General features: G+C 47.2%; 2 protein-coding genes and 1 long non-coding RNA gene across 10 annotated transcripts in view; 2 read left to right on the forward strand and 1 right to left on the reverse strand.

The window, feature by feature from the left end:
* The window catches only part of RASSF4 (Ras association domain family member 4), a 34195-nt gene extending 22192 nt beyond the window's left edge, over positions 1-12003 (forward strand). For 3 of the 8 annotated variants that reach the window (XM_081560464.1, XM_081560473.1, XM_081560484.1), the window contains 7 exons: positions 226-359; positions 1726-1817; positions 2733-2890; positions 7134-7235; positions 7518-7569; positions 8173-8294; positions 10465-12003. In XM_081560464.1, coding sequence (XP_081416590.1) covers positions 226-359; positions 1726-1817; positions 2733-2890; positions 7134-7235; positions 7518-7569; positions 8173-8294; positions 10465-10575 — 771 coding nt within the window. In that variant the 3' untranslated portion in view covers positions 10576-12003. Of the gene's footprint in view, positions 1-225; positions 360-1725; positions 1818-2732; positions 2891-7133; positions 7236-7517; positions 7570-8172; positions 8295-9122; positions 9221-9638; positions 10021-10464 lie in introns of those variants that run through there. The other 5 variants (XM_081560436.1, XM_081560445.1, XM_081560427.1 and 2 more) reach the window with 3 other exon arrangements.
* LOC145533336 (uncharacterized) lies at positions 8892-19130 on the reverse strand. The gene is made up of 4 exons (XR_014074007.1): positions 18851-19130; positions 14394-14501; positions 13159-13190; positions 8892-10018 (listed from the first exon to the last, which is right to left on the reverse strand). It is a non-coding gene; the product is annotated as an uncharacterized LOC145533336 (long non-coding RNA).
* A 2463-nt stretch (positions 19131-21593) lies between these two features.
* Positions 21594-23877, forward strand: ZNF22 (zinc finger protein 22). The gene has a single exon (XM_081560515.1). The coding sequence runs from the start codon at positions 21684-21686 to the stop codon at positions 22359-22361; it is 678 nt and encodes a 225-aa protein (XP_081416641.1). The 5' UTR covers positions 21594-21683; the 3' UTR covers positions 22362-23877.
* The last annotated feature ends 298 nt before the right edge of the window (positions 23878-24175 follow it).

Consider the following 24175-nt stretch of genomic DNA (forward strand, 5'->3'; position numbering starts at 1 on the left):
GCTTCCTCTCCAGCCCAGGCCTCGTGCCTCAGAGCACAGAGAAGTTCGCAGGCCTTCCCCTAGAGGAAGACAGGACCCCAGGGACGAGAGGCTGCATTTGGGGGCCTGAGTGCACAGGGGAGTCCCATGGGCGGGGGCTGACTTCTGAGGCGGATGTGAGGGTGGTCAGTGACCCCTGAGTGCGGCTGCTCTGAGAGGAGAGGCTGAGCGTGTGGGTCCCCACAGGAAGAAGGGGCTCTGATCATCGAGGGGCTCCTCAACATCTCCTGGGGACTGAAGCGGCCCATCCGGCTCCAGATACAGGACGACAGGGAGCGTGTGCACCTCTCCTGGACAACCGGACAGTCCAGCTGCCATTCGTGAGTGCCTCGCTGGGTGGGGTGGGGCCAGGTGGTCTCCATGACAACCTGAAAGTACTGCTTGGAGTGTGCGGGTGGGAGGTTGATCTCTGCCTCTGCGTGAAAGCCCCATTTCTGTTTGGGGCGGGAGGTGGGAGGGTAACCCACCCTCAACCCGGTCACTCCTGTCACCCCTTGACTGCCTCAGCCCAGGACCTCAGCTGCCAACCTGAAGCCTCACTCCCAAGTGGTTCTTCTCCATGACAACCAAGTCACCCTCAACTCCTGGAGAGCGATCCACGCTGCTCTCACCTCCACTTGTGCGTCTCAAACATTCCTTGTCTGTAAGAGAAAGAGGCCCCCCAGCACCATCTGCAAGCCAAGCCTCTCAGCATCTCCTGTTCTGTCCTTAAACACACAGGTTTAGCCTCCAGCAGTTCTGCTTTTATTTCAATATCAGAATTTATTTTTACAAATTTATCAGAATTTTATATCAGATTTATTTGAATATATTAAGAACATTTTGATCAGGATAAAATGGTTTTCTACCTGTCTTAACAGACATTTGCCTCTTCCTACTTCACACCCAAAGACGGGCAGTAAGTTGCTGAGTTTTGCTTGCTTCTACATGTAATAAATCCTTCTAAGAGTTGGAAATTCAAAACATTTTCCCCTTCAAAAATTCAAGTAAAGTTGCTGCTCTCACGGCCCTTTGCACGTTGAGGCCCCTAGTGCATCTCCAGGTATCCCTAGTCACTCATAGTTGATTTTGAGCTTTAGAGCTTCAAGTTTGGATGGGCTCCTTAGAAAGGAGGGTAAAAGTGGTCACACGAGCAGTCTCAAAGGACCCTCAGAGGCTCCTCAGTGCTGGCTTGGCTCCTCTGTCTACTCCTCCCAGGTTCCCTTTCTCGGTGTGGCTACTTCCCATTACGCCCATCCCTCCTCCAGTCCAACACTGGCTACCCTGGCTTGGAGTCCACCTTTCTCAGAGGCCTGGAGGTTAGCCCCCTCAAGGATGCTGCTGCCAGACTCCCCCAGGCCAGACGGCAGCTCAGAAAGCCCACTCGGCACGTGGCCACAGAAGCCAACTGCCTCAGCCTGGCACGCAGCATGGGTACTGTGTGTGTCCCTGTGTCCGCACCCCAGGGCCTAGGACAGGCCACTCAGGTCTGCAGGGCAGACTCCCTCTCCTTCCAGCAGACATTGGCAATCTTTTGCTTTTCTTTTTATCTTTTACATTGACCATGTGTGAAATCCTGGCCTCAACTCAGCCTGTTCTGCTTCTGGCCTGTGTCTGGTCCACACAGGCCGCCAGCCTCCTTTTCTTTGATCAGAGCTACCTTTCTCTGCCAGCAGCCCTCTGAGCACCATGACTGTCTCTTTTCAGGAAGGAGCCACCTGTTCAAGATGGCAGAGTCACTGCCCAGGAACCCAGCACTCAGGCTGGGCCCCGGGAGGAGAGTTCCAGAGACAGCTCAGGTCGGTGGGGCCTCGAGCAGCCCAGGACCGGGTCTCACTCATCTGGGATGGTGGGGAGGCTGGCTCATGACTGCCATCTCTGGAGATCAACTTTGTGGAGAAGCAAGGAGTGGCTTCGTTTGCCTTCAAGACCGTGTGTGCTAAGTTGTTTTGGTCATGTTCGACTCTTTGTGACACTATGGACTGTAGCCCGCCAGGCTCCTTTGTCCATGGAATTCTCCAGGCAAGAATACTGGAGTGGGTTGCCATTCCCTTCTCCAGGGGATCTTCCTGACCCAGGGCTGAAACCCACATCTCCTGCAATTCCTGCACCGCAGGCAGATTCTTTACCGATGAGCCACCAGGGAAGCCCAGACCCTGCTAAATCTCTCCTCAACCCAAGGGGTTCTTATTGACTCCTCACCAAGGACAAGGAAGCGGAGGCTTCCAGAGGTGATGTGGTTGTCTGAGTCCTGCAACGTGCTGCCTTCTGAAAAGAACGTCTGCAAAGAACACAGCTCTTACCTGGCCCTGAAGGCCTCTGGGACCTCTTCCCCACCTGCCAGGATCCATACCTGGGTGTCTGTCCTCTCTGCACCCTCCTCTTGGACTCAGTGAAGGGCTTGTCCCAGAGGACAGGGCTGGGGCTGTCAACGTCCTGCTCTGGGTTCCTGGAGTTGGAGGCCCAGAGGCTATGGCCATGCGGCATGGTGACACAGGTTATCCTGTCTGGGGTCACCTTTCCTGTCTGCAAAATGGGTATCACATTGACTGTACCCCAGCATCTATCACAGGGACAGCGTTCACACTGCTGTCTCCTGCAGCCCAGTGTGCCAGGGAGCCACACTCCACACGCAGCACGACCACACAGGCTATTCTGTCACTGCTGCACCCCCCTGCCCTGAGCCTGACCCCCTTGTCCATTTCTCGCCACAGAGCCAGTGGAGGAGGACGAGGAGACCCCACAGCTGATGCGGACCAAGAGCGACGCAGCCTGTGTGATCCAGAGGCGCCCCAGGAGCAGAGCGCCCGGTGAGGCCCAGAGGATCCGACGACACCGCTTCTCCATCAACGGGCACTTTTACAACCACAAGGTGATGTCCCAGTCTGGCCTCTCCCCTGGGCCCTGAAGCTGAGGCATAGGGAACCAGCCCCAAGCACCAGGCAGTCCTTGGACCTTCTGTAGTGGGGGCCCCTTGATGGTCACCCCTGAATTCAGCCCTGGTGGGCTTCCCAGGTGGTGCTAGTGGTAAAGAATCCACCTGCCAGTGCAGAAGATGTAAGAGATGCAGGCTGGATCCCTGGGTCAGGAATATCCCCTGGAGGAGAGCTTGGTAGCCCACTCCAGTATTCTTGCCTGGGAAATCCCATGGACAGAGAAGCCTGGTGGACTACAGTCCAAGGGGTCGCAAAGAATCAGACACAACTGAAGCGACTTAGCATGCATTCACAGCCCTGGTATACAGGTGAGGCTGTGCCTATGTCCTGATGGAGAAACAGGCTCAGGGGGACAATTGTCTTGCCCCAAATAACATTTCAGTTCATGACCACAAAGCCTGTATTTTTTCCATCAGACGGTCACTGTCAATTCATTCTCACAAACTGCATGGATATTTGGAGAGTGATGCTAAATTTGTCTTTAACAAGTCAATTTTCTATAAGGTTTCTACCCAAGGTCAGTTCATTGTTTCATGGGAATGTCATGTCCCCTACTGTCATTGTCACTTGGTAGATTAAACCAGCTAGGTCGAGGTGTGCCCCGGAGCCTGTGTGATGGGTCCCAGAGAACTCGCACAGCTCCTGATTCCCAGCACTTAGCCTTTTGTCCAAGCCTTTTGTCCAAGTATGTATTGTACTGACCTCAGGAAAAAAAGATCTCCTTCCCCTGATGACATCATTCCATAAACAAACCCAACTGTAAAAAGGAGAACTGGATTGTTACTATAAATGGCACACATGGCAGTGTGGGTGAGGCCCTGAATGGAGCGTCCTGTCATAGAACACATCCTGCAGTGCTGGGAAGCTGGAAGCCGGGGTTTCCAGGCTCAGCAGCTGCCCTTCCTGATAGGTGGTGGGTGACTCACGGGATGGGGGGAGCTGGGCAAAGGGAGGTCTCAGGTCAGATCTGAAGCACAGTCGCATAGGTGAGGTCTGCTCAGAGCCATTCAAACCACTCTTGGAGTACCCTGCACTTGGGGGTGAAGAATTCAACAAGGCAGGCTGAAGGGACCCTGCTCCATCATCAGGACCTCCCTCCACTCCACACTAGGTTTGCATAGGTTATCTTCACTAAATCTAGGAGGGTGAGTGTGTCAATCACTCAGTCATGTCCGACTCTTTGTGACCCCATGGACTATACCCTGCCAGGCTTCTCTGTCCATGTGATTTACCAGGCAAGAACACTGGAGTGGGTAGCCATTCCCTTCTCCAAGAGATCTTCCTGGCTCAGGGATTGAACCCTGGTCTCCTGCACTGCAGGCAGGTTCTTTACCATCTGAGCCACCAGGGAAGCCCAAATCTAGGGAAATCAGAAGTATTTGAGTAGTTTCCTCAGAGGGGGAGGGGAAGGGGGAGGCAGGGCTGAAGTTAAACAGAGATTAAAGATGTCTGGATTAGCCAAAGGACCAGCCATCTAACTTGGATATTCTTTTTTTTTTTTTCACGTGGACCATTTTTAAAGTCCTTATTGAATTTGTTGCCATATTGCTTCTGTTTTATGTTTGGTGTTTTTTGGCCACAAGGCTTGTGGAATCTTAGCTCCCTGCCCAGGGGTCAAACCCAGCCCCCTGCATTGGAAGGCAAAGTCTTAACCCCTGGACTGCCAGGGAAGTCCCTGACTTGGATATTCTTTAAATACTGTTCCAAAGGGGTTTAGTCTTCAAATTGTTAAGTAAGCACCGTTTGCTAATATTTGAATAAATATTGATATGCTATTTTAAGGGATTATTTGAAAATTTAGAAAAATTCTTTGCATGGATTTAGGCTCGTTCTAATTCTACATTCCTAAAAAAAAGAAAAAAAAAAAGGAGGTTTTTATGACTCAAGGTACTGAATCATGGGCTTTATCTTCAGTATCCTCTAAGAGGTGTGTTGGGCACTTTAAACCTTACATTAGTCATTGCAAATGTCACAGAGACATGGAGAAGTGTGAACACTCTGTAGCCTTTGAAATGAACCGAAGTGAACAGTCAGGGCCTTCATCACAGCCTTTCACATCCCTTGGTGCCATCCCGACAAGAAGGGCTTCTTAGCCAGCCAGTCCTACACTCGACACACTAGCCAGTCAGGTCCCAGTCAGGCTGGCTTTTCCCCAAGTCACAGATTTATCTGCCAAATGTGGATCCATCCTTCCAGGCCAACTGGGTACCTTCTAGGACATGAACTAGTGTCTTAGGCATGTTGGACAGTTGATTCACATCTCCTGGAGGAGCAAGGGGCTCCTTCTTTTTCTCCTCACTCCACATGCGTTCAGAATCCGCGTCCTTAGAAATTAGGTAACAAAGTACTTGAGTCACAGGCAACAATTAAAAAATAATAACAATGATAAATTCATAGAATTAACTTCCTGGAGTTGTTATTCCAGGTTTTATTTCTTAGAACTGTACACGATTGCTCCACTTAATTATTTTCTAAAACAGTTCTTACTCACAGTAATGTTGGCTTGATTTCCAGAGTGAGTAAATTTGGTACCTGTTTTCAATGCTTCGCCTGTCAGACTCAAGCGTGATCTATGAGGGAGAAACCAGTGCGGTTAGAAGCGGGAAAAGAGCCACAGGACCTTTGTTCCTACTTGGAGCTGGTTGGTCTCTTCTTGAGAAAAGAGTTCAGGCAGAAGAAACACTATGCCCTGTTGACATGACCTTTCTTCTCCCAGAGATAGCCTGACTCCTCTGTTTCGTATTTCTTAGAAACTGAAAGTCTAGTCGGACTTTCTGTATCGCCCAGAGTCATTCTACATCTCAACTGTGGAGAAAGCAGGTCTGGGTTTGAGGCTGGCTCTAGTACTTGGAGATCAGCTGGGGACACTGAACAAAGCCCTCATGTACCCTGAGCCCCAGTACATCCTGGGAAAAGCAGAGCTAGGATCATGCAGGAGGAATGTGTAAACTGGAATTTGGTTTCAGAAAGCAAGGAGGAGCTTGCCCACAGGGAAGTCAGACATGAAGGGAGGACCCTGTGCCATGCTGGTAAAGCATGGGGCTTGGGGCAGCTCTGCCCTTTCTAGACTGGTGACTCTGATGAGCTACTAACCTCCCCAAGCTTCATGTACTTCTAAGGACTGTTGTGAGGATTAAATCAAAGAATCTATATTAAGTATTTAGCAGGTTTATTACCTGATTAGTGATCATTAAGGGCCTAATAAGCTTTAAGTTTATTCCCTGGAAATTCCCTGGTTGACTTCATGTATGGTGTCTCATGAACAAAGGCAGGATACCTGCAAGAATATCACGGGCCCCCAAAACTGTGCAGAAGCAGTGTGGCTGGAGCATGGGATGCTTGGGAGGGAACCGTGTGTCACGTGTGCACAATGTGGGAGGAGCTGCAGACACCACTGTTTAGGCTGTGGCACGTGCTGTGATACAGTACTGCTCAAAGTTTACCCTACAAATCGCATCATGGGACATTTTCCTCAAATGCAGATGTTGATCCAGGAGTCTGCACCAGGGAGCCTGAGACTGTATACTGACATGGCTGGTCCAGAACACACTTTGAGCTGCAAAATGTTTGAAAGGTTGTTCCTTTGGGCAATAGGGTGGAAAATGGATCGAAAGGGCTGAGACTGGAAGGGAAGAGTTGGGAAGCTGATGCAGTATAAACAGAGGGCCTCACCGCAGGCGAGCTGGGAGAATAGAGCAACATGGACAGATTTTAGAACCTTTAGCCATAGAATCAGCAGACACTTGGTGATTTGATTCTAGACAGAGTAGAGAGACTTGTTCCCCAACCCCTTGTGAATGACTCTCATGGCCCTTGTTATTGTTCAGTCACTCAGTTGTGTACAATTCTTTGCGACCACATTCACTGCAGCATACCAAGCTTCCCGTGGCCCTGGTTCCTAGAAAAAATAATCTGGCTCTTATAGCTCTTCAAGTAACTTTCTTGGAGGCCTCTGTATGATGTGAGCTGTCAACGCTTCTCTGCTCATGCCTGGATCTGGGCGCAGCTTGTGTGTGGATCTGTGTGGATGGACAGACACAGGTGATCGCAGAGCCCAGGTTCGCCTGCTGTCCCAGGCTGCTCAGTGCCAGCTGGCTGACAGTATGCCCATACCCTGCCTGGTGTCAGTCCTGTGTCCCCTCTGGCCTCACCCTGAACCACCTCCCCCTTTCTGTGCAGACCTCCGTGTTCACTCCTGCCTATGGGTCCATGACCAACGTGAGAGTCAACAGCACCATGACGACCCTGCAGGTGCTCACTCTGCTGCTGAACAAGTTCCGAGTAAGTCTGGCCACAGGCAGCCTCACCCCAGATGCTGGTGGTTTGCAGTTTTGCTGGGGAGGGGGCTGGCGAAAGCCATGGCTCCTGGTAGAAGGCTGAACGAGGTTTCCTCTGCTGAGCTGGCAGGAGAAATGCTCTGGGAATTTAAGGAGAGAGAGGGGAGGGGAGGGTCCTTGGGGTTTTGTGTGTGTGGCATTGGAGATGTGGTTACTGCCAGGAGTCCTTTTCTCTCTCTCCTGTCTTGAAAAGCCATGGTCTGACTTCCTGTCACTACCTGTGCAGGTGGAAAACGGCCCCAGTGAGTTTGCACTCTACATCGTTCATGAGTCTGGGGGTAAGTGTCTGCCTTTGATTCCTGATCATAAAAACTAAAGTCCCCATCCATTTGGCAAGCTCACCAGCTCAGCTCCTTCTCTGAGGGCTGAGCTGGCTTGTGCAGCGGGCACAGGGCAGGTGCCCTCCTGGCCTTGGGACACGCTGTGCCCCCACCACAAGCACCCCTCCCAGGCTTATATCCAGGCACACTTGTCATCCCTTTCAGAATCCCACCAGAACCACATGGTGAGCCGCTCTCTCCAGTAGGTTCAGTGAGGAGTGGGGAGGACTGTGTGTCTGGGTTTTCAGGATGGATGAGAAGCCCCTCACCCACCGAGAACTGCTGTTGCAGAGCTTGTACCACACAGCCCTCTGTCCAGCGCTGCATGGCCTGGCCTCCCCAAGTCCACTTCCTGTGCCCTGCTCCTCCAGCCACTGTTCCTCTCTGAACTGGGCCTTCGCTGAAGGACACGATCCACATCATCAAGGCAGTGTCCATCACACAACATGTGGCAGCATTTCCAGGGCCCCTGGACATCTGTCTTCCATCCCATTCCCATCCTGGAACAAAGAGACACGGTCCTACCGCCCCATGAATTTTGTCTACCACCTTCTTTTTCAGAGCGGACAAAATTAAAAGACTGTGAATACCCACTGATTTCCAGAATCCTGCATGGGCCCTGTGAGAAGATCGCCAGGATATTCCTGATGGAAGCTGACTTGGGCGAGGAGGTCCCCCACGATGTGAGTGGGGTTGAGGCGTCTCGAAGCCTCTCCTGAGGGAGGGGCTGGGGGGACAGCATGGTGGACTCCTGTGACCTTGGGCAGAGCCCCCTTGGGCAATGCTTCCAGGGCCCCCCACGGCCATCACAAAGGTCCATCCCGTCTTGATGGTTTCATCCCGTCTTTTTCCTATCAGCCACCACCAGATCCATCAGCTGGTTCAGGGAAAAAAGAAGTTGGGTCTTAGAAAACCATGGCCTGGCCTTTTCCATTCTTTCCAGACAGGTAGAGTCTTTTCCTTCATTGGAGTGTGTTTTGTTGTTATTTACATTAAAAAAAACAACAAAAGCTCCTTACCTAGGGTCTAACTGCACCTTATGGAAAGGACCAACTGTCTCAGGACATCTTGAATCCTGGCTGGGCGATGAGCACATTTCCAAACTCCACTACACAGAATAGGTCTTAGGGTGTGGACCCCAAGAAGAAGGCCTGTGACCCTGTGTCCCTGGGGCCATTTGCAGACTAGTGAGTTTCATTCTATTGTTAGAAACAATGGCATTCCCACCATCTCCACCCCCACCCCAGAGAACACCCAGAGTGACTCCACTCACTACTGAATGGTCTTCCTAAAATTCAGTTTAATCTTTCCTCCCAGGGATCACAGTTGCCTTTGGGGTCAGAATGGGCTCCATCCTCCCATCCTGGTACACACAGAGCTGTGTCGGGGGGTGGAAGGAAGACGGGCAGCCTCTTCCTTGGAGACAAGATCCTGCTGAATCGGCCACAAGGAAAAGAAAACATTTTTGGCCTCTAATTTAAAGCACATTGAAATGTTCTTGGATTTTCTAGGTCGCTCAGTACATTAAGTTTGAAATGCCGGTGCTGGACAGTTTTGTTGAAAAATTAAAAGAAGAGGAGGAAAGAGAAATAATCAAACTGACCATGAAGTAAGCAGCACTTAAATAGCCAGTCGTGGGTCTGGAACATCAGGGCAAGTCTGCAGTCAGGGCAGGGGCTGGGAGAGCTCTCCCTCCAGTTGTACCATTGTCCTCATGCAGTTCAGGGATGCCTGCTAACCCTGGCTCCCCAGCACCTCCTCTGGCCCCTTGCTCCGTAGTGACACCAGACTGGGGTGACAGCCTTCCAAAATGGGGGCCTGCAGCCCAGGCCGCCCATCGAGCCTCGGCAGCCTCACCATCACGGGATGGACACGAGCTGCTGAAAACTGGGCAGGAGTCAGGCAGCAGCACAGGCGGGCCCTGGCCCAGGGCTGTGTGTTCTACTGGTGACACTGCCCTGGAGGTGCCGCCGAGGGGCCTGCCCGTGCACATTCAGCCTGGTCTGAAAAGTGCCCTTTCATGCTAGCGGGAGTGCTGAGCCTGCCCCAAAGCAGCAGTTATTGGGACTGCCTGTACCCGCTGATGGTTGCAAGTGCAGGGGACCAGTTCAATGGGCAGGTGAGCTGGTGTCACCTGCTGGCTCCTGGGGGGAAGCTCCGGCAGGGCCCGGCTGTGTGAGGTCAGGTTGCAAACCCCGATGGTCTGAATCTCCCTCTGCAAGGGAAACTCGGTCCCAGAGTCCCTCTTAGGAAGTGAAGGAGGGAGGCCGCTCACTGTGAGAGTCTGCGGTCGGGGGACTGTGCAGACCCTGGCTTCTGGCTGAATGTCTCTTAAAAAGGCTTCTTTGTGTACTGTCAGGCCCCACTCAGGCAGTCAGCGGAGACCTCATCAGAGGGAACTGTGTCACTGTAGTGAGAAAGGACCTGGGGGTCACCTGGGCTAGATCTGCTCAGTGTACAGAGAGGGAAGAGCAGCCCGAGATGAGGAAGGAGTCCACATCACGTGATTGTAGAGCCAGGGCTTGAACACAGGCTTCCCGACCCCCCTCTGCCACCCTGTCTAATCCAGCACACTCCTGTCAGTACTGGAGAATCTTTGGAATAGGAAGAGCATTCTCCTGTGAAGCTTGACAGGGTCTGCAGCCCTATTTGACTGCTCCTTGAAGCCAGTGGCCTCGCAGGATGTGGGTCCTGGCTCTTCCTTCTCCTTGGCAGAGGAGAGATGGCGGCCACTAATCAATCGGTCAGGAGCCATGGGTCTCCAGGCCCAGCATCTCTGGGCTCCTTTGCTGTGCTCCTCGCTCCCTGTCCCCTCTGGTACCAGTGTGTCCTCTCGGCTGTGTCTCCCTCCAGGTTCCAAGCCCTGCGTCTGACAATGCTACAGCGCCTGGAGCAGCTGGTGGAGGCCAAGTAGCCCACCAGCACCTGCCTCTTCTGAAGCCCCCCGCAGCCAGTGCACACTGAGTGAGTGGCCAGGCCCTGACTGGTCACCCAGATCGGTCACACGGCCGAGGAATCCAGCATCTGTGCTTCTGCCTGTCCACCTGCTTAGGCAGCATGAGTCCCACGGCCCTGGCCCTTGGCTCCAAGCTGAGCACTCACGGAGCCCAGCCCTAAGCCTCAGGACCCAGGAACTTGCTGGGTGGGGTCTGCATGTGAGATGGGCCTGGGCTGTGAGCAGCTCTGAAGCTGTGACATGAGCCAAGTTAAGGAACTAGACGGCATGGCCAGTCCTGTTCATGCCACACCTCTCCAACTCAGGGGAGCAGAACACAGTCTTGCTTCTAGAGTGTGGGCTCCATCTGCTTTTCCAGTGCCTGGCCCAGATCTACTGCAGAACCTCAAGCCATTAGCCTCATCAAACACGTGAACCACTAGACCCTATCCACCCTCGCCTCATGCTGCCACTCAGAAACTCTGCTGGGAAAAGCAAGAACTGCCAGAGGGTATGGGACGTACCCATACTCCCAGCTGTCACTTTACTGTGACATGCCAGGTAAAGCCTCTAATGTCCTCAAGCCTCTGATGTCACTCCATGAGCCTCGCATAGCTCAGCGCCCTGCCGGCAGAGGTCAGACCAAGAATAACAGCACCAGCGGCCAATCTTCTCTCAGCGGCACTCATTCTGAACTTCCCCAGCAACACCCAAAGGAATTCTTATAAGGAGCTCGCTGCAAGAAACATGTCAATTGTATCACATTGAGGAGGTGCCCACATGACACTGAAAGGATGCTTCCAGGGTGGGTGAGAGGCCAGGAGATGTCTAGGGACTGCCGGCAGCAGCTTGGGAAGGCCACGCTTCACCCATCACTGCTCTCCTTGGACACTTATATGCCTCCTGCCCTCTCTGGCTGTGCGTCAATACTTCCCATCAAAGGGCCACCACTGGGAAAAACTGTTTGAGGAGAAAGGGCTTTGAATCCCTTGGGGCCAAATTCAGAACAATTTGGGTCTGCCAGTTGATGGAAAAATTCTAGAATGAACAAGAAGGCCTTTGCAAAAATTACACAACAGTTTACAGCAGTCATGTGAGGTGTTTGTCCAAAACAGAGCAAACGAGACCAGATTCTCCCCATGAGGCCCATGGGTTATGGATTTAAAGGGAAAAACTATAAAGTCTCCCAAAGCCAGAAAGTCAATATGAGTGAGATTCCAACTCTGCCTCATACAGCAGCTCCTCACCATCACCCATAAAGAACAGAGCTTGGGAGCAGCTGTGCCATTTGAGTCCACTGTTCAGAGTGAACCTCACACCAGGATTGTCCCAACCTGGCGCCGTGCTCACAGAGGCAGGCACAGAGATGCCCAGGGGAGGTCTGCTGCAGCTTCCCGTCTCCTTTGTCAGCAGAGTTTCCTAGGTACTCAATAAAGGTGTTGCTATATGGAACCAAAGGAGTTATGTCCAAGCTTTTTTTTTCACTTGTGTGTGACCACCCTGACCCTCTGCTCTGACCTCTGAAACTTTTGTGCTATATTATGTGTGGCCAAGTTTGGTAGAGGAGCTAACGCTGAACACAGCCCACTGCTCTTGACGCTGACACGACTCCTTCCTTTCCATGCACATTCTTGGGATTGGTGTGGGGCCTGAGGACAGCAACAGCTACAGGGCACAGAGGAGGAGGTCTGTGGGCAGCCTGGACAGTAAGTGTTAGGGTCACCCCAAATTGCAGAGTTCCAGCATCAGGAGCACCTCGGGAATCTTCCGGGGCTCAGGGGGATGCGACAGGGTCTAGGAGATGGTAGAGAACTGGTCAAACAGGGTTCCCCAGTAAAATAGTGAAATAGCTACTACCCAGAGAGCTTCCCTGGTGGCTCAGACGATAAAGAATCTGCCTGCAGTGCAGGAGACCTGGGTTCAGTTCTTGGGTTGGGAAGATCCCCTGGAGAAGGAAATGGCAACCCACTCCAGTATTCTTGCCTAGAAAATCCCATGGACAGAGGAGCCTGGTGGACTACAGTCCATGGGACAAGAGTCAGACATGACGAATAAAACCACCACCAGCTTCCCAGACCATATTTATAAGTTCAGGTCAAGGACAACTTCTGACCATCGTTCAGCAGTAATCAACGGACTACTGCCTTGTGCCAGACTTGAGCTCAGCTCTGAAGGGACAAAAACAGTCATGCTGCACCCTGCATTCAGAGGTCTCCTAATTGGGAGAACAGGCCACACACCCTGGAGGGTCAGGGGATCTGCAGAGCAGAGAGATGGTGAAGCTCCCTGGAAGGAGGCCCAAGGCTGAGCCCAACTTGCCTAAGACAGCGTGTGTGACATTCCAGCCTGAAGACGCCAGCTAACCTTGGAGCAGACAGGGCCTGACACGTGAAAAGCCATCAGATGAAGAAACCCTCTGTAAACATTCCCCAGTTTTGTTTTTGGGGGTTGGTTGGTTGGTTTTGTTTTCTTTTCTTTTCAGTTGTTACAATATTACTTCATTTAAGGCCTGTCTTGATAAGGGTCACTTGTGAAATAGAAAAGTTATCAAAACTAACTTCTGAATAACATACCTAAGACATCTCTAACAAGGGGAAAAGATATATACATACCTCAGAGATATTGCAGATTTGGTTCCAGAGCACTGCAATAAAGTAAATATCACAATAAAGTGAGTCACACAAATTGGTTTCCCATTGCATATCAAAGTTATGTTTAAGCCCTACTATCACCTATGAAGTGTACAATAGCATTGTGTCTAAAAAACAATGCACGTACCTTAATTTAAAAATACTTTATTGGTAAAAAATGCTAACCATTCTCTGAGCCTTTGGCAAGTCATAATCTTTTGCAACAGTGACATCAAAGATTATTGATCATAGATCACTGTTATAATAATGACAGGCTTGAAAACTGTGATATCAACTGAAAAAAAAACACAGCCTAAAATTTGCAAGTTTTTTTTTAAAATTAGAGGATAATTACTTTACAATATTGTGGTGATTTTTGCCATACATCAATATGAATTGGCATTGGTTTACATATGTCCCCTCTCTCTTGAATCCCCTTCCTGAGTTATGTTTTATTTTGGGGAAATTACTGAGGACCAAAGCCCATGGGAGAGGCTAACTGTTAGACAGCTCTGAAGAACTGTTCCAAAGAGGTAAGGGAGGAAACAAGATACAGAGTTTTTGCTTAAAAACAACAAGAAAACATGTAGTCAAACATCAAAAGATTAATGCTGATCACAAAAGAACAGACATCTCAAGTTAATGATTTTACTGCCTTTTGTGTATGGAAGATACAAGAGTCTGGGTTCATTAAAATTACTCCTTAGATATGCATCTTAACTATCAGTATCCTGTTTTTCTCTATCCTGAATTCCCCTTGGGGTACACCCTTGGAGCAGCTGCAGTGACTGATGGCTTGATAGCAGGCAACACTTCTTGTTTACAGAAATGGCTGGCAACATGCAACATTTTTTTGTCCGCAGTGAGAATTACCAAAATGTGACACAGAGATATGAAGCGAGCAAAGGCTATTGGAAAAATGGCACCAATAGACTTATTCAATGCAAGGTTGCCACAAACCTTCAATTTTTAAAAAAATGCAATGTCTGCAAAGAACAATAAAATGAAGTATGCCTGTACACTTCTACGACCATCTGAGGATTACAAAGCTTTCTATCAACGATACTTGCTTTTCAGAGGCAATTTGAAAAGATGCTAATTCAGCTCACCGGGACATTACAATTTCAGACTTTGTCCTAGGCTCTGTGGTTCCCTGCTGGTTTATGTGGGAGTTCCATGTGCCTCTCTCCATAGAGCTTTTGGAGAGTTTGTCATACCTTGCTTCACTCACTGGTATCTCAGGTAGAAAATGTATCCAAAGGTAAAGTGAAGATTGCAGTGATGAGCGTCCTCTCCTAGGTCAGGACGGTCTTCCCGGGTCAGACCTCAGGAACCAGGGAAAATAATAAACACAAGATAAAATCAACATGATTGCAAAAGATCTGAACTCAGGAAAAACAGGGTAATTTGCCCAGAGCAAATGAGCAGAAGGAATAAAAAAGAAAACAACAGCTTGTTTTTCCTGTGGTGATAACCATATGCTACCTGCTTAGCATGTTTACCAGAAGATGGATTAAAGGTCTTCCCACTGTTAAAATAAAGCCATTGGTTCACCAAGGACACACCTGGCCCCTTAGCCTTTCCAAATGTAAAAACAGCAAGTGCACATGCTGTCTTCAGATCCCAGCAGCTGTGATTATCTGGGAGAAAGCCAGCTGCTGATCCACCCCTGGACTCTGCTCCCTCCTGCCTGGGCTTTTAACAGAGATGTTTTCTGCAAACTCAGGAGCGGGAATTCCCAGAGTTTCCTTTCCCAGAGAACCCAAAGGAAACAGAAAGCAAACTCTCAGGCTTGGAAGGCAGAACCATTGTTCGGGAGCCCTTTGTGGGAGAGAGACGGCCCCTGTTACTGCACTCGGTCCCTGGGCCACACGTGTGACCGGCCTCCTTTGCATTGTTGCCAATGCAGACCCCAGGCAGTAGCGCTCCCTGTTGAGGCAGTGCTTTCTGGTGTGTGTCTGTCTGCAAGGCAGTTGGGGTGCAAGGGACAAAACTAGAGTAAAAAGAAGCTGTCTTGCCAAGACGGTTCTCAGTCTGTAACACAACACTGTATAGCAATTATACTCAAAAAAATAAATAAATAAAAGACTATTCTCAGCTCAGAAGCCTCTTCTTCCTAGAATGAGCCCTTCAGATACAACTGGGCTCAGGGACACTCTGGCCCCTTCTGTGAGCAGTTTCCCAGAGAAGCCCTAACCATGAAGAGAGCTGGCCTGTCTTGACCCAATTTTCTCAGAAAGATGTGCTATCTTTCTGATAGGCCGCAGCCTATCTCTGCGGCCCTGACTGTACAGTCCCCCCCCCCCCCCCCGCCTTTTCCCTTCTGCTTTGTAAATATCCGGGCTTTCCTTGTGGCTTAGCTGGTAAAGAATCTGCCTGCAGTGCAGGAGACCTGGGTTCGATCCCTGAGTTGGGAAGATCCCCTAGACGTGTAAATATTTACACTGGATCTGTAAATATCCAGTGTGACCAATTTCAATCATTTACTCTGTTTAAAAGTAACCTGGAATTCTATTTGACAGCTACTGCTAGGTAGAGGCAAAGAGCATAGGCTCTGAGGCCAAACTGTCTGCCACTTATGAACATGTGGCCTTAGGCAAGCTACATGCCTCCATTTTCTCATTGTTACAGGATTATAACAATTCTTATCTCTTAAGGTTGTGGAAGGTATATGAGCTTTGCTGTAGTAACAAATAACAAAAATAGTGGTTACAACAAGAGCTTTTATTTCTCTGGCCTGCTACCTGTGACTGCAGGTGGCTGCAAGTGGGCTCGTGTGGCTCCGCTCCACATGTCTTCTCATTCTGGAGCAGCCACTACTTGGGACATATTATTCTTGAGGCAGAGGGAAAAAAAAGTGGTGGAAGAAACACAGTGACCCAAAGCTTCTTCTGGAATGGGCTATATGTTGCATCCACACACATGCAGCTGGCCAATGCTACTCATATAAAGTTAATGTCAGTGGGATGGGCAGTCATTCACTAGGAGACAATGAAAGTCACACAGCTTTAAGCAGGGATGTAAAACTCAAGAAGGATGGAGCAAATGCTCAGGAACAATCACACCACAGGAATACTGAATGAGGCACTGCCAGTGCTTCCAACAGTACCTGGAACCCAGTAAGCACTCAATAGGTGTTGGCTATTATCATACTGACAAGTTGAGAGCATAAAACCCTGCCTGCTTTTTCTCCCTCTCTTCTTCCTTTTCTTTACTCCTCCCCCTCCTCTCCACCCCATATCCTTTTCTATCTCTTGCCTCTCTCCATCCTTACCTCCTAATCTGTTCACTCTTGGCTACCCACAGCCCTTTATTTCCTGATTTCTGTTCTCTACTTTTTAAGATTCATCTTTCTTCATCCAGTTCTCTGCTCCTCTCATCTACTCATCTCTGGGCCTTCTGTAGCTGGCCCAACTGTTTTTAGGTACAGGCAAAAGGGATAATCCACCTTTATGTGGGATGTGTAGTTTAACTGGGCTTCCCTGGTAGCTCAAATGGTAAAGAATCTGTCTGCAATGCAGGAGGCCTGGGTTCGATCCCTGGGTTGAGACGATCCCCTGGAGAAGGACATGGCAACTCACTCCAGTATTCTTGCTTGGAGAGTTTCATGAACAGAGGAGCCTGGCAGGATACAGTCCATGGAGTCGCAAAAGAGTCAGACACAACTGAGCAAGTAACGCTTCTCTTACTAGTAAAATTTTTTGAATAAATTTTTACTATTTTAATGCACATAAAGCAAACAGTCCCAGCAGGTCACTTTTGTTCTTGAAACTTTACCTAAACTATCTTTGGCCACTGTCTCATACCCCTACTCCCATCCAGCCACCAGAATCAACCACTTGTAATAATAATTTAATAGTAAAATAACAATGCCTGGCATGCTCCAGTCCATGGGTTCACAAAGAGTCGGACACAACTTAGCAACTGAACAACAACAAACCACGCCTCATATTTCCTATGTGTTAGGCATTGTGTTAAGTGCCTTACATTATCTTATTTAATCTTAACAGTCTGGCTATCATCTAGATTACTGAGTTGACAGTCCCTGTCCAGGACTTAGTCAGTTTCATGCTTTGCCATCTGCAGAGCAGAAGGCTCCATCTTGAGATCTGAACCTTTGATCTAGTCTTGCTTCTGCCATCAACCCACTACGTATTCCAGGCAAGTTTCCCTCTCAGCCTTATTTTATTGCTCTTTAAGACAGATACTAGTATCCCTGCTTCATGAGACTATAGTAAAGATGAATGACCAGAGAACAGATGTAAAACACTTTGTGAACAATGAGACATCTTATAAATTCATTCATTCAACAAATATTTGCTGAGTGTCTGCTACCTTCTGAGCACTGTTCTGAGCACTACAGATATGACAAAGAACAGGAGACAGATCATGACAGCTTGGTGCCCCTGTGAAGTCATGAGCTCTTGTTCTAGAAACATGGGGAGCTTTTGCTGTAATAAGAGCAAAGTCTTTCGAGAATTTGGGAAGCCTTTGGAGGATTTTGAACAAAATGAATGACATGATCTGAGTTGGGTTTTTCAGAGGACCACTCTGGGGCTGTGAGTAGATGTAGGAAGACCAGACAAGAAGCCGATGCAATAAACCAGATAGGAGGTAATAGCAACCTGGTGGCATTAATAGCAGTGGAGATGTTGAAAGTGGTTCAATTCTGGATATATTTTGAAGATCGAGCCAACAGAATTATAGATGGCTTGGATTTGGGTTTGGGGTGAAAAAAAGAGACAACAGTGACATCAAGATTTTTGACCTGAGCAACTGGAAAGTTGGAGTTGCCATCAATTGTCAGGATGAAGACTGCTGAAGTAACATGTTCAGTGAATATCATAAGTTCATCTGGGGGTATACCAAGCATGCAAATGGGCACTGAGTAACTGTATATACAAGTCTAGAGCTCAGTAATACCTGCATCCCAACTTCAGACTGGAGTTACCAGTTCAAGAGTCTTCAGCACATACAGTTGGTATCTGAAGCCATTAGACCGGAGGCGTACTGTGGGCAAAGGAGGGCCCAAGAAGAAGAGGAGGGATCAGGTGACCCAACACAGGCTAGGTGGGATGAAAAGGCGATTGGCTGCAAGAGATGAAAACCAGGAGAGATCATTCCAAAGGAAAAACAGGTGGTGTGTTGAAAAGCACCAGAGGTGGAGCCAAAAAGACACATTCCAATATGTGGCCATCCATTTACACACTGTCTGAACTTGAGCAAACTGCTACTCTAAGCCTTGGTTTCCTTAACTGTAAAATGTGGATGATCAGTTAACACAACACTGTAAAGCAACTACGTGTGTGTGCTTAGTGTCTCAGTCACGTCCGACTCTCTGCGACCCCATGGACTGTAGTCTGCCAGGCTCCTCAGTCCATGGGACTCTCCAGGCAAGAATACTGGAGTGGGTTGCCATTTCCTCATCCAGGGGGATCTTCCCGACCCAGGGATTGAACCCACACCTCTTCTCTTATGTCTCCTGCTTTCCAGGCGGATTCTTTACCCGCTGAGCCATCAGGGAAGCCTCCTCAAAAGCAACTATACTCCAATAAAAACATTTAAGGAAAAAAAAAAAAAGACTATGATCGTTCCCATTTTGTAGGGGCTTTTTGGTATAATTAAATAAGGTGAATCAAAAGTATCAGGAATAGTTTAGGCTCTCCAGGAGTACCTCTATATCATTAGTAATTAATATTTGTACAATGAAGTCTCGGGGTCGAACGGGCTGGTATTGCGTTCAAAAGCCCTTAAACACTGGCTGCAGCTCCCGGCCTGTTGGTGCCTCCTCCATCACAAAGGGAGATAACATAACCACAGGTCTTGCGCTCCTGGGACGCCACACGAGATAGGAGATAAAACAAAACGACAGGAAGAAACGAAGAGCGTTTTTTTCCGGTGGGCTCGGGACCATAGAGGGTCACTCCGCCAGGATCCTAGAGCGACCGCGTGGCGCAGACTAACGGCGCGGCCTGCACTTCCGGCAGCGCGAAGGGCTCGGGGCAAGCAAGCGAGGGCGGCGGCGGTGAGTGGGCCGAGCCCGCAAGGGCGCGAGCTGGCCGCGGCTGGGCGGCGCCGACCCGGGAACGGCGTGGGGGGCGCGGCTTCGGGCCTCCGCTACCGGGAGGCCCCGAGGGCTCCCCGCCGGCCGTGGGCGAAGTGGGTGGGGTGGGCCCGGCCGTCGGAGGCCTCGGCAGGGCGGAGGCCTTAACCGGAGTCCCGGCGAATTGAGGCCAGAGGAGGACTGGCCCGGGCTTCTGAGCCGCATTCCTTTCGCCGTCCATCAGGCGCGTGTCCGGATTAAACAGATTGAATAAACGATTGGGTAGCGCAGGGCTGTTCTGAGCAATTTACATTGACTCATGTAAATTTCTAACACCCTGATAATGTGGCGGCTTTATTGTCATCCCAATTTTTATTGGCGAGAAAGCAAGCGCGTTCCAGCTAGGCTTGTTCGCATGGCCAACAGTTCCATTCACTCAGATTTACCTTAATACCCGCGACTGCCATGGAATTTGGCAGAGCACCGGTCGGAGCGCTGGACCTGGCATTGCAAGTTGGGGTTGCAGTCAGTTCTGCCTCTAAGAGTACAGGCTCTGGGGTCAGGCTGCTAGGGGCTGGGAACCTGGCCAAAGTATGCCTACTCTTTCCTTAGAAATGGAAGTAGAATGAAGATAATCCCATAAACCTGCTCTGAGAATGAACTAGACAGCACAGCGACCCAGGCTATCTGTATCATTTCCTCGTCTGTAGTGTTCTAGCCGAATTAGAGTTTCCTGCCAGAACTGCCTTCTATAATATTGAAAAATAAATACGGTTGTTTTTTTCAATATATAATTACCATTATAGCTATTTTTGAACACCAACATCATGTACCTAACAGATGTCTCCTTGAAATAGATGTTCCACAAATATTTACCAAGTTAAGAAATGAGCAGTGCTCTCTAATTTTGCATTGAGCGCAGTTTGCTCTTTCTAGTACTTACCTTAATTACAGCAGATGTAACTGTTAACTACACAGTTAAAATTTCAGCACTATCAGGTCTAGAGTCTCAGTTATACAATATAATGAAGGAAAAGCAGTAACCATGAAATAATTTTTATTTTCAATTATTTGCTTTGTAAGCTTGTATGCAAAGACCAGGGTGATTTTCCCATTTTAAAGTCTACTTGCTGACACAGGAGGTGGAAATTAATTCCAATAATGGTATTACCTTTGCAGTCTTAAGTTCTCGCACATTTGTCACCTATTTGGAGTTCGTGCTTGTTTGTGGCCATAATTTTAAATAACCTTGTAAGTAATTAAGTGAAATTAATTTATTTGAAATTTTGAATTCTTGCAGCATTTAGGTATCTTTAAAATTCCTCCCTATTTTTACGTGTAAACTTACTTTGTTCTCCTCTTCTTCTTGTGTTTTACCTACCACCTTTTATTCTGTTTCATTACACTATCAAATAAAGTTCTTTGGAAATTTTTCCCTCCCAGAAAAAAATCCTCTTGTATCAAGCTTTCAAACAATTGTCCTTTCTTGGATCATTAGAATCTAGAAGAAATAATAATGAAACATTTCTTTGTTGACATTTTTTTCATCCAGTATTTATCAAATAGATTCACAGAAACTTTCCACTCTTTATAGAATAGTTCTTACATTCAAAACAATTTATGCTACAAAGTTAGAACTAAATTGTCCTCCATAGCTGTGAAAGTAGAATGGCTAAGCAAATAAAGATAAACAAATATTTAATAAAGTAGTATGATTTATCATTTCTTTCTAATTTGGACACCCTAATTAGCCACCCATAAATGACTATCAGTTTAATATGGGAGCAAATATTAAAACATAATGATAATCTGTTACCCAAATTTTAATTGTCTTTTGGAGCTACTTTTTATTCCCATTAAAATATTATGTTGCCTCTACTTTTTAATCTTTCAGAATTACATACTCACTTGTTATTGCCCAACAAAAATTTGTGTTATATATTATCACTTTTTTTTGTCCTGTCCCAACAGACAAGAACTCCAAAGGTAAATTTGTTGTATTTATTAAGTTTAGACTCTGAAATTATTGGGCTTCCCTTGTGGCTCAGCTGGTAAAGAATCTGCCTGCAATGTTGGAGACCTGGGTTCAATCCCTGGGTTGGGAAGATCCCCTGGAGAAGGTAACAGCTATCCACTCCAGTATTCTGGCCTGGAGAATTCTGTGGACTGTATAGTCCATGGGGTCACAAAGAGTCGGACAGGACTGAGCGACTTTGACTGAAATTATTAGAATTATTTTGCACATATTTTTCCCTAGAACTATCTTTGTTTTCATATATATGTTGAATACATTCATAATTTAAAAATAGATCAATTTTGATGGGCTGAATAACAAATCATCTATAATTTGTTTTTTATTTTTTTCTTTTATACAGAAAATTCTGAGCTGTGTAGCTCTAGGAAGTGGAACACTCATTCAGAAGAAGAACACAGACTCTCTTAAGAATACATTTGGCTCTTCACCATGCGGTTAGGAAAAGCTAAAGGAGGTATATCTCGGAGCTCAAGCCAAGGAAAAGTCTATGAGAACCAGCGCAAAACAGGCCGGCAGCGGCAGAGATGGGGGATGACTGTCCGATTTGACTCAAGCTTGAGTAGACTGAGAAGAAGCTTGGATGAGAAGCCTTATAAATGTGTTGAATGTGAAAAGAGCTTCAGTCAGAGCTCAACTCTTTTTCAACACCAGAAGATCCATACTGGAAAGAAATCCCATAAATGTGCAGATTGTGGGAAAAGTTTCTTTCAGAGTTCTAACCTCATTCAGCATCGACGCATCCACACTGGGGAAAAACCCTATAAATGTGATGAGTGTGGAGAGAGGTTTAAACAGAGCTCAAACCTCATTCAGCATCAGAGAATTCATACTGGAGAAAAACCCTACCAGTGTGATGAATGTGGCCGATGCTTCAGCCAGAGTTCCCACCTCATTCAGCATCAGAGAACCCACACTGGGGAGAAACCCTACCAGTGCAGTGAATGTGGCAAGTGCTTCAGCCAGAGCTCTCATCTTAGGCAGCACATGAAGGTGCACAAAGAAGAGAAGCCCCGTAAGACCCGAGGCAAAAATATTAGGGCAAAAACTCACTTGGTATCATCTTGGAAAGCTGGCAAAGGAAGGAAGTCAGTGGCTGGTCTCCGCTAAGTAAAGGGCACTGCATCAGCCCTTTTTTAAAAAATAAAAAGTGTTTCTTTTAGAACTGGAGATATTTTTTAAACTTAATAGTGTACTTAAATACCGTATCCTTTCCTAGCATGAGGACATTGGGAGTTTAATGACATTAGGCTCAGAGTAATTATGAGTCCAGCCTTCCTCATTTTTTATGTAACCTGCAGTACAAAAAACAGAAAATGTGTTTCTAGAGAACGTAAGTTCCTTGATTTCATTCGAAATTGCTTCCTGCATCATTTTGACAAAAAAAAAAAATCATGTTTTGATGACGTGTAAAAGTATAGAAATTCCAGCGACTGCTCAGTTTCAGGACTTTCCTTGGAAGGAATAGTTAAAAGGGAGAAATTAATTCCATCAGTTTTGGAGTTCTGCCGTAGATGAGATTTTATGTTTTTAAAGTTTTGTAGTATATTAACCATTGGTTTGTAAGTATGTCTCAAGATTCAGCATACTGAAATGAATTCATGTTTACAGATTTTTAGTCAGTGAAGTACATCACTTTGTGTTAGCTTTTTTTGTTTGTTTGTTTCTCTTGTTTATAGATAGTTACTAATTAAAGGAGTATAATTCCCCGATTTTTCATCAAATTCTTTGTGATACTCTGGAAGCCAAAGAGAGAAGTGAATTAGATCACAGGTCTCTGATTCCTGCTAATGCTGTCCTTTGTGATGGTATTACACTGTGTCACTTGTTTTTAGAAGTTGGAATGGCTTTATGTTAGTCCATACCCATGTCTTTGACTTCTTTCAGCTCTCTCTTGTGCTCTGACAAACTGAGCCAGCCTTTTAGAGCTAAATGAATACATAAACCAAAATTATTTCTTCAAAATAATCTCAACTTGCAAATTAAAAATCTACAATTTATGTGCTTCTCTGCCTCCCCCTTTGAGAGCTTCATATAACCCTGGTTATCTTAAATGTTTGCTAGTAGCATAGTGAAGTTTTTACAAAGTCAAATGTTACTGCATTGTAGCTTTTTTGAAATCTAAGTTTAACTTTTTCTGAGTTACCTGTCTTATTTATAAGACCAAACAAGTTTCTTATCTTTCATGAGAACAGTGCCAAGTATCAAACATTTTGATCAACCTTCAGCTCAGGTTTTAATTTCTATTAAATGCTAACATTCTTCTGATATTTTTTGTATCTTTCATAATCATATCTGATCCTGCTGTATTAATGACAGTTAGCCATAAAAAATTTTTTTAAAATAGAATATTTTGCATATTACTACCTTCTGTTTATTTTTCTCCTGAGAAGTTGCTTTGATGATGTAGGCAGCATCTAAAATCACAGCCTTGGAAGAATCACTTGTTTTGCCTGTCTTTGATTGCCTCAGACTTGAACTTTGCCTCCCTCATGGCCTTGTATTTGAGCGCCAAGTCATGGAAGATGGCTTTGTCAACAGCAGTTTGATCCAATAGGATATTCACAGTGTTGTGTGAGTACAGGCATGCCTTAGAGTACCACAATAAAGCAAATATCACGATAAAGTGAGTCACATGAATTTTTTTGGTTTCCCAGTGTACAGTGAAGTTGTGTTTACACTGTATTGTCGTCTATTAACTGCAGTAGCATTGTGTCTAAAACACAATGTAATACTGTAATTAAAAATACTTTATTGCTAAAAATGCTAGCCATCATCTGAGCCTTCAGTGAATCATAGCAGTAACATGAAACATCACCTATCATGTAACAAATATTATGAAAAAGTTTGAAATGTTGCAAGGATTGCCAAAATATGGCACAGAAACAAAGTGAACAAGTTCTGTTGGAAAAATGGCACTGATA

This window comes from Giraffa tippelskirchi, chromosome 2, assembly GCF_054371585.1.
Source record: "Giraffa tippelskirchi isolate mGirTip1 chromosome 2, T2T-mGirTip1v1.2.pri, whole genome shotgun sequence".
NCBI lineage: Eukaryota > Metazoa > Chordata > Mammalia > Artiodactyla > Giraffidae > Giraffa > Giraffa tippelskirchi.

Bases quoted from the DNA above. Each gene is read 5' to 3' on its own strand.
- ZNF22 (XM_081560515.1), top strand. From the start codon at position 21,684: ATGCGGTTAGGAAAAGCTAAAGGAGGTATATCTCGGAGCTCAAGCCAA.